This window comes from Budorcas taxicolor, chromosome 5, assembly GCF_023091745.1.
Source record: "Budorcas taxicolor isolate Tak-1 chromosome 5, Takin1.1, whole genome shotgun sequence".
NCBI lineage: Eukaryota > Metazoa > Chordata > Mammalia > Artiodactyla > Bovidae > Budorcas > Budorcas taxicolor.
The window spans coordinates 29,724,248-29,739,207 of record NC_068914.1 but is presented as its reverse complement, the minus strand read 5'-3'; the positions used below and the strand labels follow the sequence as shown (position 1 = coordinate 29,739,207).

The following is a 14,960-nucleotide window of genomic DNA, read 5'->3' as shown; positions in this document are numbered from 1 at the left end:
GTTTGCAAATGTATTTTTTACATCACATTTTGTGTGTGTTGCATTTCTGTGAGACCATCATTTTTCTTTTTGCTTCTGCACATGAGAAATTACTCTGACAATGCTGCAAAAGAAAGCATTGAAATATAATATGACAGTAAGGCATATTACTCATAGAGTCCTAAAGATGATACAAATATTATCCATCGGGGGATTAACAGAAGTAAATATATAGTTGATGGTTTACAGAAAAAGAAAAATGATGAGTAGATGCCTTTAACATTTATCAAAACAACATTTACAAACAATTAGACAGGTACTTGCAAGTCCGTAAATTACCAAGTCCCTAAACTCTCAAGACATCAGCATTCCTAGGAGGGCAGGCACGCACACTAGGAAGCCCCCGGTCACCAAAAGAGCTAACGTGACTTTGGATCAGGTAGGCTTTCCCATTACTTAGGTTTCCAATGAAAACTGGACAAAACCAAAGAAGGAGCCAATAATTCCAATAAAGGTAACCTAGAGGCAAACAAAGAGCAGCTGCGCTAAGATGGATCCAAAAGAAAAAAGCAACATGAGAGCTGACAAATGGAGAAGCAGAAAGACAGAACGTTGTTTGGGAGAGTCAAATGATGCAGGAGAGAAACATCAGTATATGTTCTACTCTAAGTAAACATTTCAGTAAAATGCCAGCATCTGCCATCTTTATATTTATTCACTGTAAACATGTCAGTTTTCAATGAACAATAAAGACATAATTTCATTAATGTATCTACATACCATGACCTGCTTAAATGCACTAATTTTTAAGTGAGGCAGGAAAACGAGAAGGTTCTTTTAAGCACATGAAGAATAGGTATAATCATCTATATTTTGTCTCTTTCATGAAATCAAGATTAAAAATTTGTATTTTGAAAGCAAGTTTTTTCAGGTTGGCTTTTCATTATGAGTTCAAGATCAAAAGTAGCTTTCACTGCAAAGCTTAGAGTACATCCTAGAATGGGCATTTAAGCCTGTCCTCATAAACCTTCACTTACTTATGAAAAAAAATTTTAGATATAAACAGATTTTCTTCTCTAGATTTTCAAATGTAAGCAATCAAAAGATCACTTTTCTACTTAACAGCAACAAATAGAAAGAAAGTAATCCTGATAAGTAGTGACAGTTATATTTTCAAGCTGGAAAATGGGTTCAAGGGGAGGGCACTCAAAGAGACCAAAAGAAGACAGTGATATCAAATACATGTTGTTTAAATGATACATTAATTGATAATCACAAGATAAAATGAAAAGTTAGTAACTCAGGGAATGGTTATAGTTAAAAGATAAGAAGTGGAAGATAAAGCTGGTAGTTAAATTTTATCACAATAAAAATTCACAAATACCTTCTTCAACATCTGAGATATACTCGCCATCACTGAGCATTTCAGGGGCGTTGGCTTTACGAACTGCACGATTTAAGTGAACAATGTAAGTGTGAAAAATGCATACTGTTGACACTACAACAAAACATATTCATGCTTCTAAAAACATTTTTGCAATGAATTTCCTTCAGGAAGCAAATACACAGTCACTCTTTGTTACTACAAACTCAAAGGAGGTTTTCATACCTTCATCATCAGACATATCAAGAACTTCGTTCATAGTCTCTGGAACATTCATTTTGTGCTTCTCTATGACAGTCTAGTAACAAAAAAAAGCAGTCACTTTAGTATGAGGAAACCGCACATTTTACTGAGACTATTCATTTCTTCCTAAATTAATCTATAGATTTACTGTGGGATTTATGTGTGAGATTGATGAATACCCCAAAGCTCCTGCATACAAAATAACATCATAAATATCCCTTAGTAGCACTGAGGTCCTCATCATACACATGGCAGAGAATGAATACAAGGTGAAAGAATTCTAGTGGCAAAGCACATCAGCTTAAAAGATTTAGGTCCTGAAAAAAGTTTTTTCAAAGGAAATGAGAGAGACACTGCCTCTCTTAGTCTATTGCTACACTTTTTCATGGTCTGATGAAGCTGCCACCCCACCCCACTAAAAGTCCTAGCTGAAGATAAACCAGATGAAAGGCAAGAAATACGTCTTTGTCGCTTGTGCCAAGCCAGCCACTTCTTTTGTTTTTCCTCCTATGTCTATGTTTTAATTTCTAACACAAAATATTAAGATTTTAATACATAACTTTTACAACTATGTGTCTGCAGAAAATATTTTAGAGACAATGCATTTGCGGAATAATTTGAACATCTACAAAATCTTAAAAATTGTATATTACAGAGCAAAGGCTTTACTGAATTTTTACTTGCTCTTTGATAACTTTTACCTAGATTGTTTCTATCCAAAGGACACTGACAGTATTACTTGTTTGAAAATATGAATGACAATATGTTTTAGTTTTAGAATGAGTCCTCTTTTAATCTGAGCAAATGAAAGACCAGTAGTGCAAGTCACGTTGAAATAAAGCATTACTTGGTATTTTTTCCAGCATGTAATACTGTAATTGAACATTTAAAAAAATGAGTATTTTGTATTAGAACAGTTTTAGATTTACACAAAAACTGTAAGGATAGTAGAGTTTTCACCCCATTTCCCTTATTATTAGCATATATTAGCATGGTACGTTTGTTACAATTAATGAGTCAATATTGATTTATTATTATTAAAGTCTATATTTTATTCAGATTTCCTTAGTTTTTGCCAAATATCCTTTCTGATCTAGCATCTCATCCAGGATACCATGTTCGCTTTAATTGTCAATCTCCTTAGGCTCCTATAGCTGTGACAGTTTCTCAGACTTTCCATATTTTTAATGACCTTGACAGTTTCAGGGTGAACTGCTCAGGTATTCTGTAGAATGTCCCTAAACTGAGATTTTCTCATGTTCTTCTCATTGATTAGACTGGGGTTGCATGTTTTTGGGGAGGAACATCACCATGGTAAAATGCCATTTTCATCCTATTACCTGAAGGATATATACCATCAGCATGATTTACCAGTGGTGAGTGATGCACTTGGTCATCAGGCTGTCGATCAGTTTTCTTCATCATAGAGTTACTCTACTTCCCTCACTCTGTACTGTTTTCTCTGGAAGAAAGTTACTGTCCTCAGATATACTTCAGCACTGGGGAATCATGTTCCACCTCCTTGATGGTGAAGCATTTTCATCAATTATTTGGAATTCTTTTGACTGAGACATTTGTATTTTCTTCTCTAGTTATTCATTTATCTGTATCAGTAAGAATGCATAGATATATGTTTTATACTTTGCATCTTACCTCAATTCTATTATATTTCTTTTCCTCAAATTGTTCCAGCTTTGACCACTGGGAACTCTTTCAATGGATTCCTGTGTCCCTTTAATATTAATAGATCTCATCATTTTATACATGTGTATTTATTTACTTATTTATATGGCAGTTTTTTGGGAGGAATCCTTTATGGCACTACAAGAGGTTCCAGGCTCATCTTGTATATTTCCTGCCCCAGCTCTAGATTTTTCGTCACTTCTCCAAGGAGGCCTGGTTTCCTTTATCAGAGAATGCTATTAGAAACCAACATCTGAGTGACTGAAGTGCTCTGATAGGAAATTTTAAACAATGCAATTTAAACAGCTTAATTCATATGTTTTGTATATCCAGTTCTAGTTACTCAGTTTCCTATTCAGCCATGACTTTAAACTCATTAACTAAATTACCTGTCTCAGAATTTCCATATTAAACACGGCACTCCTATCAAAGATGTAGTCTTTTTTTTTTTCTTTTTTGGCCAAGCTGCACCATATATGAGGTCTTAGTTCTGTACCAGGGATAGAACCCGTGCCCCCTGGCAGTGGAAGAGCAGAGTCTTGACCACTGGACCATCAGGGAAGTCCTGATGCAGTCTGATTTTTAAGGTTGCTGAAAAATTGATGTCTGCTTATGGGGACAGTGGCTGCTGGGGCTTCCACAGCTGACTGAACAAAGACCCGCCTGTGGTGGAGGCTGCTCTGTGTTTGCTTAGTTTAGGATCATAGACCTCCACCCTGAATTGCTACAGTCCTGTCTGAGCTGGATGTAACTGCAAAGGGAAGGCTGAGAAGGCGGTATCTCGGCTTGAAATAAAGCCTTGATACTGCAACTCTGGACTCAGTCTCAGGGACTTGCGTGGACTCTTATAGCCACTGTGAAAGCTTCATTTGGTGGAGGCTCATTCACTTCACCAGGCAAACTGTACCTCCTGTTAGCATGAGTCCTTTCTTTTCTCTCTGGCAGAAAATCACCTACCAAGTCAGCTAATGATGCTGTGTGAGCAATGGTGTGACTACCGTGCACATTCTTTCACTAGGAACTGGAGCCCTAAAACACTTTTCTCTCAGTACGTTTCCTGAGGCTGTAACTTAACTGTCTTGGTCTGTAACTTTATCTTCTCCTAAAGCTCTTTTGACATCAAAGAAACATTTTGAACTTTCCTAATGGGCTTTCCAGGTGGTGCTAGTGGTAAAGAACCTGCCTGTAATGCAAGAGACATAAAAAAAGATGCGGCTTCGATCCCTGGATTGGGAAGATGTCCTGGAGGAGGAAATGGCAACCCACTCCACTGTTCTTGCCTGGAGAATCCCATGGACAGAGGAGCCTGGCGGGCTACAGTCCATGGGGTCACAAGAGTCAGACACGATTGAAGCGACTTAGCACGGCACAGCAATGGATGAGAAGGTCACTGACATTTAATCAAGTAAGATTTCTATTTTGAACCATTATACCATTTTCAGTCCTTTAACACTGAAATAGAAGTTTCATGTATGTATTGCAGTGGCTTCAAATCTTTTAAGCATGGTGACGTCTGGCCATTGTTTAACACCTGTGCTTCTCTCCTTCCCCACTCTAGAGAGGGTTACATGGCATATCTAGAAAATTAAGGTTAATAAACATTATTATTTAAACTCTTTTCTTGAGAATTTAATAATAGATTTTAAGATAATGAAATATCAAGAGTTCTATGAAAGAATAGGTGGGAATTTATTCAAACTGTCTTGAAGTTAGAAACGTGCCCTGGTTGACCACCATTGCTCTAGTTGACCAAAGCGGCTGTTTTCTCTTTAGAAGATTATAGAATTTCTCTCTTGTGATCATCAGGCTGAACTTTTAGTTTTTAAAACCTGTATACAGCCAAATAACTCAACAGGCAGGAAGCTACAGAGTCCCTCGAGCGATGTTTTGTATGTAGCCCTGTGTATCCAGACTGAAGATGTGAACTATGCCTTTATGTGGAAGGTGGTCTTTCAGAAAAAGAAGCACAGCTGATAATTCCAAGTGTTGCAGAGTCCTACGCTGACATTTTATGGACTCAGACTGGGGCCTGTGTGTTGAGTCATGGAGTCAAGAATAACTCAAATAAGCCTCTTATATGGTGCAACACCTGGTCTTGATCCCAAAGTTACCAAATCCTGAAAGAGTTCAAAGACATCAGGTGAGGTTCAAAAGAGATGACCTGTCCTAGAGGCTGGCAGCTTGCAAAAATATATTTGATGCAATAAGGCCTCCCGGTGAAGATTTTAGTTTTAATGCAACACCTTATTGTTCTTCCTATTTAAACTCCAACAGGTGAATGGAAGAGGACCCAGCCTGGTGGGAAAAATCAGTTTGGATCCTATGGCTAATGTGTCTATAACAAAAATATTTTCACCATAATGATGACAATGGATACATTGTCATTTGTGAGTTAAAAATATTTAAAGAATCAACTTAGAGTTTTCATAGTTCTTACACTGCCAAAGAAAGGCTGTTAGAAAACATTTCTAACAAGAAAAACATTTCTGCCTTCATCTCATTAAATATTTTTATATCAAATTTAACAAAGAAACACAGTGAGCTTTCTATGGAACTAAAAACTCGATAGCTTTTTGAAAGCTATAACTTTTTTAAAAGGTATTTTTAGTGTTTTTAATGAAACCTCATTTAATTAAATGATTGATTTATGATGACTGATATTTATTTAAATATCACTTCTAAATATCAGAAATGAGAGTTGTGCTTTGCTGACTGCCATCACTGAGGTAACAGCATCTGAAAACATGACTGGGTCTCTGAGTGGAGGGACAAGGTTCTTCTCCCCGCAGCCTGGGAAAACCTACAGTCCAAGAACTGGCTGGTAGGGCAAGGGGGTGGCAGGGGCCGGCATCCACTACTCACAGTTGTGGTCACGGTTTCCTCGGTCACCACCTTCAGGGTGTCCACCACTGAGATGTAGCCAAGCCTCCGGGCAATGGCCAGGGCAGTGTTCCCGTTCTGGCAAGAGGGAAACGTGGGCTAGAAATTACAAGTCATTCCACGGCTATCAGCGCCTGTGAGTTTGCACGTCTCCTCTGTACAAACACAGGGCGAGTGTCTCACTGGTCCTCTCCCACTGACACACAAAATGCTGCTTCATTAAAGATATACCTTGCACAGAAGCCGCCTAACCTGTTTCTACTCATACAGTAGAGGCTGGGTTGCTGTACATGGAATCTGAGAGTCTGTAATGTTCTCAGTAATCAAGGAAACAAACATGCGCTTCTTCTCACATATGTACTTCCTACTAGGCAGCAACGGGTTTGTAGGTTTTTAAGTGGGAAACACTGATCACGTCTCCCTCTATGGACAGCTCACCACAACACAGTTATTGTTCTTTTCCCTTCATTCTACTGAATGTTCTGCTTATGCCTACTAACAAAAGTTAGAAAGCAACCCTGATGCACAGTGAAACATGTTAAGAAGACAGGACAGCCCAGCCCGGCTCACCCCCTTTCCCCAGCTGACCCTCTGCTCTTACCACAGTGAGTTCATTGGGGGAGGCATTGTTTTGAAGCAACACATTGATTATATGGGTGTGTCCCTGTTGAGCTGCTTGGTGTAATGGTGTATACCCATTCTGTAAAAGGAAGATGGAAGAAAAGACTCTTAACTCCCTTCCATACAAGATTCAAGATCAATAACTTGGTAGATACAAAGGAGAAAGGAGTTTACCTTGGTTTTGGCGTTTACTTTTGCAGAATGCTGGAGCAGGAAGTTAACAATCTTGATGTTTCCATAGTGGCAGCCTACATGTAGCGGTGTGTATCCCATCTGTAATTATATATATATATATATATATATATATTTTTTTTTAAGAAACATCTTTAGGATACTTTCAGTAAAGGATATCCTAAATAGAAGCCAAAATGTTAAGGAGGCAGAGTTTTTTCCCCCTGTATAAAAACAAGTGTCCTTGACAATTCTCAGAGCTAGTCTAAGGTATAAATAACAATACCACCTCACATGTAAATAGTTATTAAATGTCCCCAAGTGCTCTCTCTAACATTAGCTCATTTTATTCTCATAACAACTTTTCAAGATAGGACAAAAAGATAGAGCAACAGACGGCTTAGACAGATGTATCCAGTGGCTTCTTGTAAAGGGTCAGAAGAGTGCTCAATGGATAGACTTGGACTAGCATTTATTCAATATTCTACTCTCTAGAAGCATAAAAAGAAGGTAGAAAAATAATGAACTGGCTAAATGATCATGAAGGCAGTAACGATGATCAGAATGCATGACAGAGCTAGGAAGGACAGAAATACAGAAGCAGGAGAGGCTGGTGTGAGTGAGTTCAGGAGATCTGAGATGTATGACTTTGATCTAGGAATAGATGCTCTAGTTAAGACTCCTGTCCACATAGCTAGAGTCCCACAGCTTGAAAACCACTCATTAGACAAAGCAATGGATTGTTTTCATTGCTCCAAATTAATATCCACTGACCCCTGAGGGGCTATAAGTTCTATCTATTAAAAAACATGGATCTCCCTGGTGGCTCAGTGGTAAAGAATCCACCTGCCAATGCAGGAGACATGGGTTCGATACCTGAGCCAGGAAGATCCCACCTGACACAGAGCAACTAAGCCCGAGTGTCACAACTACTGAGCTTGCGCTCTAGAGCCAGTGAGCTACAGCTCCTGAGCCCACGCGCCACGACTACTGAAGCCTGTGTGCCCCAGAGCACGTGCTCTGCAGTAAGAGAAGCCACTGCAATGAGAAGCCCATGCACCACAACTAGGGAGGGGCCCCCGCTTGTCACAGCTACAGAAACGCCCATGCAACAACAAAGGCTCAGTACAGCCCAAAATAAGTAAATAAACGATTATTTTAAAAGTGTGTCAGGTGTGTATACATGCGTATGTATCTACACACACACACACACACACACACACACACATATTCTAGATATTTTAAAATAAGGATATTCCAGGTATTTTTTCCTTGGCGATCATATTGTATAGACTCCACCACACAATTCCAGTGTCTTTAACCAACCCCTGTTTACAATGGAACTGGCAGCACCGGATCACTGAAAGGGAGAGCACGGACCTTTTATAACATTTCTAAATAGGCAAGGGTCAGGGGTCCATATTTTTAAGGGTCTGCATCTCATACGTGATAGCATTAATACGTCTTTATGGTGACTCTGTGCTACAGACTGAATGTCTGTATCCCCCAAAACTTGTATGCTGAAATCCGAATCCCAGAGTAATGGTATTTAGAAACGGGGCCTTTGGGAGGTAATTAGGTCATGAGGGTGCAGCCTTCATGAATGGGATTAGTGCCCTTATAAGAAGAGACAGGAGAGATTTTGTCTCTTCTCTTTGCTCTCTGCCATCTAAGGATACAATAAGAAGATGGCTACCTGCTACCAGCATCTTGATCTTGTCCTTCTCAACCTCCAGAACCCTGAGAAATCAAAGTTTGTCCAAGCTATCGTACTCTTGTTATAGCAGCTCAAATTGACTAAGACACTCCAGCAAATGGGTTAAATTTGAACTGAAAAAGGGGTGCCCAGAACACAGCTGACTGTGGAAGGTAAAGAAACCTCTCAAAGTAGGCATTGCCCTGAAGAGCTGACTCTGGTTAGATTCTGTTCCATGAACTGAACTGTGAGAGCAGCCACACTAATCAGACCATGATGATAAGCTCACCATAACTACATATAGATGAGTCTGACTTAAACCCCTAAAGCCGCTTCATGTGTGATGCTCCCACTTTGAAGACCGGAATCCACCTGCCTGCTCTGCAGGGTTCTTTCCAGGTACTGAGGAACTCAGGATGCTGCATTCAGAGTCAGAATGCTGCTTAGGGAGTGAGGTCTTCTCCTACCAGTTCTCAGTACAATTAGCTTGAGTGATTGAAGAAACATACCCAGTGTTACGGACAGATGACTGTTTCCAAGCCAAAAACTACAGAAAATATTTCAAACTTTTAAGTGCTTAAAGGAATGCTTCAAGTTTTCAGTCAATGTGCCTAAGCTATGATGCAAAAATTTCCAATGGCTATTTTGCTATTGTATTGATCACATTTTTAAAAGATATTGGATCATTCTAAGTATCTTAATGGACAGTTTCTCTCCCGCGTTCACTCTGCTATAAGATACTGATCTGCTTCTGTTCCACTAACACTATTTTGTTAAAAATATGAGTGCATGGCCAGGAAGATTCAGTTTGCATCCAGAGAAACCAAACTGAGGCTGCTCCATTTACTGAGGGTCACAAAATTCCCACGTTAAGTAGCACCTTGCACAAATATGCCCAGAAAAATGAGATTTGGGCAATTCCTTTCAACTAGTGGCAATATGTTTTGGAAAGGGCAACTCTTCCTTTTTTTGAATAACTAAGGAACAGTCTCAGTTCAGATAACTGAGCAGTCTTTGCTTCCTTTTTTCACTGTTGCCTATATATCCCATCATTACAAGCTGAAGGGAGTCATCTCCTTGAGGCAATATTGAAAGGTTGTATTTGTGTAGGAAGGGCAAACAGGCGCAGATGGAATATTCAGGCTGGTGTTTCTCATCCGTGGTGCCTGAGCATGAGATCTTACTAAGCAGTGGTTAGGGGCCTTCCTGTGCAACACAGTTTGAGAAAGAGGGGGCAGGAAATCCACAGTATTTTCTCACCCCCTAAACACTGTTCTCTTGGAGTTCATCTTTGGCCTTCCTTGCACTTCCTCAGTGAACACACCCACTTACAACTACAATTGCTTCAGTATGTTTTGGGGTGGTCTAAATAAAATGCTTCCAGAGATTATCCTTTTAAAAAGCAAAAGAAGTGGCTTCACTTTAGTTCAACAACATTGAACATTAAACCCTGTGGCCAGCAGCACAATTTCATCTGAAATGATCTGATGAACTTCAAATACAAAGTGAAGGGGAGACTTGGTGGGTCAGAGGGCCAGTGGGAAGGTTGCCCGGGTGGTTACCAGGATGTTCCGGTCTTTCCCCCACAACAGAGAAAAGCTCTTGATAATTTATTATTATTTTAAAACCGAAGCCAGTGAATCAATCAGTACTACACATTTTAACTAACTGTATGCTGGCTGGGGACGTCATCTTTACCAGGAAGAGTTTGGAAGTTCATGGGATGTAATCAGCTCCTTATTTACAAGGTTAAGAAATGAGTCCAAACAACCCATCTCTCTGCACTCCTGCCCTGCTCAACTATGGGACAATCACAGCCTCCCTTCTTTTCGGTGCTGTGATCTTTGCTGAGAAGAAAAAAAAAACAAGGCATTTTTTTCAAGAGGCTGAGAGATGCTTTCTGGGTTTTTGTTTGTTTTTGCTGTACTCTGAGGCATGCAGGATCTTAGTTCCCTGAGCAAGGGTTGAACCTGTGCCTCCTGCATTGGAAGTCCGGGGTCTTCACCAGACCACCAGGGAATTCCCAAGAGATGCGTTCTGAAGTGCACCACTTGTAAAGGGCAGGAAAAGGTACATGCTTCAGAAATATTATACCAAGTACAAAAATGATTACTGGCTGACCTGAGTGGGCTGGGTTAGAGGGAAACCCTGGTAGAGACCTGAGACTCTTAAACCATGGGATCACTTGTGCAAATCAGAAGCAGAAGGTTCACGGCCCCATCCCTCCTCCTGCCAATATGCCCTTGAGAATCACTGCTTTAACCCCTGACTGAGTGTTGGTGTCTACGCTGGATGTGCTGGGACAAAAAAGTATTGAGAAAGAGAACTCTGTTACTGCCTTCTAGAAGTTTTAACTTATAAAGGGACAGGGAATCAAATAAAATGGCTTAAGTCTGTGTGTATATGTGCACACTCAGTAGCTTAGTTGTGTCCAATTCTTTGACCACATGGACTGTAGCCCAGCAGACTCCTCTGTCCATGGGATTATCCATGGACTGGGCTGCCCTTTCCTCCTCCAGGGGATCTTCACAACACTTCTCTCCTGAGTCTCCTGCACCGGCAGGAGGATATTTTATCACTGAGCCACCTGGGAAGCCATGTGTATATGTGTATATAAATAAAGCAACACAGGGTGAATCTACTTACTGTGAAGTTGTAAATTTCTAAAGTAAAGATACCTTTTCTGATGAAAGTATACAAGAAAAATGAAGAATATAAGCTAAATTCAGTCTGACTTTTTCAGATTTAAATGCTTATATTTTCATGAAAAGTAACAAGAAAGCATCCAGTCACTGCTGTCGCCTTCATTGGTTTCTTTGTTAAATAATCAGTTATCTAGGAAGGCATTCAGGGCTAAAGATAAGTGGGGGTGGGTTTTAGAATGACAAGTTTGGAAGGCAAACAGAGTGGAGAGAGAGATGGGCAGATAGGTTACCAAAGAGGCCAAGGAGCCATCAAGGGCACGAGGCATTCAGAAATTGGAGTGTGGGGAGCTGCCTAGGTCACATCTAGGACTACCTTGAGAAGAGATCAATATATTTGCTTTACTATTTTAACACAGAATTTCAAAAGCATAAAGGACCTTGCCTGGTCATATCTCTTTTGGGCAGCTTCTTTCTAAAAGAACTAAATATAACTTGCAAAGATGTTCTAAACACACATGCTCTGTGTTTGCCTTAAGATTTCAATTCTTGGATAATCAGGTTCCATTTGCACTTTATATTTTAGTACATACAGTCTCTTAGTCACTAGGCTTTGCGTTTGTATGTAACCATATTTCTGTCCATTTTCTTAATCTTAAATATATATGTTAAGTGAAGATGGCAATTTTTTCTTGTATAGTTCCTATATTTTCTTGTGCTGATGCAGCTGTCGATTTTTCAACTTTGCTGTTAAATGCAATACTTTGTAAGTATGGACAAAATTACTGGAAGCAGTATTGTAATAATGGTTTATCTTTTAGAAGGCACAGTCTAAATCAAAACCCTAAACTCAAGGCTGTAAGTGTGAATTTAATTCATACATGAGATTTATTTAAATATAAGAGTAGGAAAACTGCACCTGTTGATCCTGAAGATAATGTTCTACTTCTGATAGAAATAATATCTCAGCACAAGTTTCATGTATATGAATGGAATAAAATTCCACTGTTGGAGAAAGAAAAGGTGTGGGTGGAGAAGTCACAGCCGTAGCGAGAACACAGCGTAAAGGGCGTAGGCTACTCAGGGCTGCGCCCTGTGCTTGTCCCATAAATCCAGACTGATCCTGACATCTGCAATACTTTTTCACCTGGTTAATTCCCAGTGATCCTTCTATATTATCAATATCTTCAATAGCTGTTCACACACCTCAGAATCAATCTATATTATACCCCCAAATATTCATATTCACAATACAATACTTAACAAGTATTCATGTTTGTGTCAAATATGTGACACTCAGAAAGAAAAAAAGAAAAGTTACATTTTGAAATAGGTAAAACAGGTTTGATATGAAGAGTAACAAACTTAAGCACTGAAAAAAAAATGATGAGAGAAGGATTAATATCAAGTCCTATCTTTGATGATGACACGAAATATCCACTCATCTTCTATGAGTCTGAAATTGTGGTGTTTTCTGAGATGAATGAGAGATTTGTTTTTGAAAAGATAACTATTTTGGCTGAGAGAGATGGGGTTTGCTAGCAATCAGACACACCATAAAGAATTTAGCAAGTGAGTAGTAATTGAGTAAAACTTAATGTAACCTCATCCATAGACAATACCTGAACAAAGTAAGAGGTCATCAATTACTGACTGACAAATTTTTCTAAATGCATTTTTAAATTCAGGCATAAAAACTAAGAAAGGTATAAGCTTTCACACTCTGACCTTGAAGGGCTGATACGCTGTAACAAAGGTCAATAAACTGTGTTAACACAGGAGGCATCAACATATGGCTACATATTCAGGCCATGAAAGGTGAAAGTGCACGGGATGCCACAAGCAGTGCCTTGGGTTGCCCCTTGGGCAGACATGCTCTGGATGGGCACGATTTTTTTGTGTACCTTTGTCTGGGCATCCACATGTGCCCCCTGGTTTACAAGGACTTCGGCCACATTCACTCTGTCTTCTTGAGCAGCCAAATGGAGTGGGGCCAGGCCACTCTGCAAAATATCAAAGTGGTCATCTTACATGAGGGATGGATGACGTACAAGCATATCAGAGAAACAATTTATGACTTCAAGAAGAGTGAACCTAGAATTTTTATGTTAAAAAAATGTTATAGAGTAAGTTTATATATTAGCATGTGACAACACTGTTACTGCAGGCTTACTGAAAAATTTCAAACATCCTCAAAAGTGGAGGGAATAGCCTGAACCTTGTGTACTGATCACAGACGCAGCAATTATCAAGTTTCTCCTCTCCTTGCTTCATCCAACTCTACTTCCTGTATGTTCTTTTCTTTGCAGAAGTATTTTAAAGCAAATTCCAGACATTATATCATTTTCCTCTTATGTATTTCAGTGTTCGCTTTTTTAAAAAAATAGAGACTTTTAAAACTCAAATTATGCAAGAGTTTTAATGCATTACTAGTGATATTAGCTTTAGCAAAAATTAAAATAAAAATTGTTTATAAACTGTTACACATGATGATAACATTTTCTCCATTAAATATTAAAATACAAGGCTGGAAAACATTTTCTGTATGTTGCTTCTGGGTAGGAAAGATGGTCTGTGAAAGGTAATATGAAGTCTATTTCATGAGAATTTAATATGTAAAATGAAGTCTGTCTCATGAGAATTTCAAGATCATTTTATGAGACTGGGTATTTGAAATGGACTCTACCACAGAATGGACAGGCTACGTGGTTACTCAAATGGCCAAGAAAAAAATCACTAAGACTGTACTCTGGCTTAGAAATCTTCTGTAGCTGCATTTTTTCATAAATAATATTTAAGAGAAAGTAAGCTGGTGTAAGTGCTTCCAGATTCTTTTCTTTCATCCATCATGAACACAGAAGTTACTGTTCTTTTGTTTTTTTTTCCTAAAATACCTAACCAGACAAGATCTGCTGGCACATGTTTTAAATATAAAATTTAAAAAATTATTTGATTGCGCCTTGTAGCATGTGGGATCTTGGTTTCCCAACTAGGGATCAAACCCGTGGCCACTGCAGTGGAAGCTCAGAGTCTTAACCACTAGAACTCCAGGGAACTCCTAGAGGTTAATGTTTTAAGTCCTGGAGGCCTTCTTCCTCCTCCGCCGGCATCTGTGCAGCAAGACCATCAGCCTGTCCCACTTGTCAGGGGAAAGGAGAGAGCCAAATGCAGCATCAGGAAGAGCACATGGCATGATTTATTTAAGGGCTGCTATTCTATCAAACACGTGGCAGGACTCAGGAAGAGTCACTCACTCCAGGCTTTCTGAGTCTGTTTACAGACTTTCAGAAGAGGCTCACCCAAATTGAATACAGAGGAAACAGAAAAAGGAGGAGTGGTGCCTTCACTTGAAATCCAAGAAAAATAAGCCTGGGGCCAAAACTGGCACCACCCAAACACTGACATAATCAGAGAACAATGTTCCACGTTCCACTTTAGAGGCAACAGATATTTTCAGCCATAACATTTTGTCAAAGTGTCACAATCCCCCCTTCTAAGTGTGAGACTTTCTCAAGCTTCTGGAGAACTTTGCTGAGTGGTTTTCAGCATGGTTGGGGAAGGTATTGTGGCCTGTGCTCTCCTCTCTCCTGTTTCCCCAGGTACGTTCATGCTGCCCCGGGGATTACCTACTCCACCTTTGGCACAGAGTCACCTCCAGCTT

At 39.5% G+C, this 14,960-nt stretch overlaps 1 protein-coding gene across 1 annotated transcript in view; it reads right to left on the bottom strand.

Moving 5' to 3' along the window:
- The window catches only part of ANK3 (ankyrin 3), a 375,681-nt gene that overhangs the window by 141,066 nt on the left and 219,655 nt on the right, over positions 1-14,960 (bottom strand). Inside the window, exons 18-23 of the mRNA XM_052641329.1 lie at positions 13,204-13,302; positions 6,965-7,063; positions 6,771-6,869; positions 6,152-6,247; positions 1,589-1,661; positions 1,364-1,426 (exon numbers count right to left, since the gene is read on the bottom strand). Of these exons, the coding sequence (XP_052497289.1) occupies positions 1,364-1,426; positions 1,589-1,661; positions 6,152-6,247; positions 6,771-6,869; positions 6,965-7,063; positions 13,204-13,302 (529 nt within the window). The remainder of the gene's footprint in view (positions 1-1,363; positions 1,427-1,588; positions 1,662-6,151; positions 6,248-6,770; positions 6,870-6,964; positions 7,064-13,203; positions 13,303-14,960) is intronic.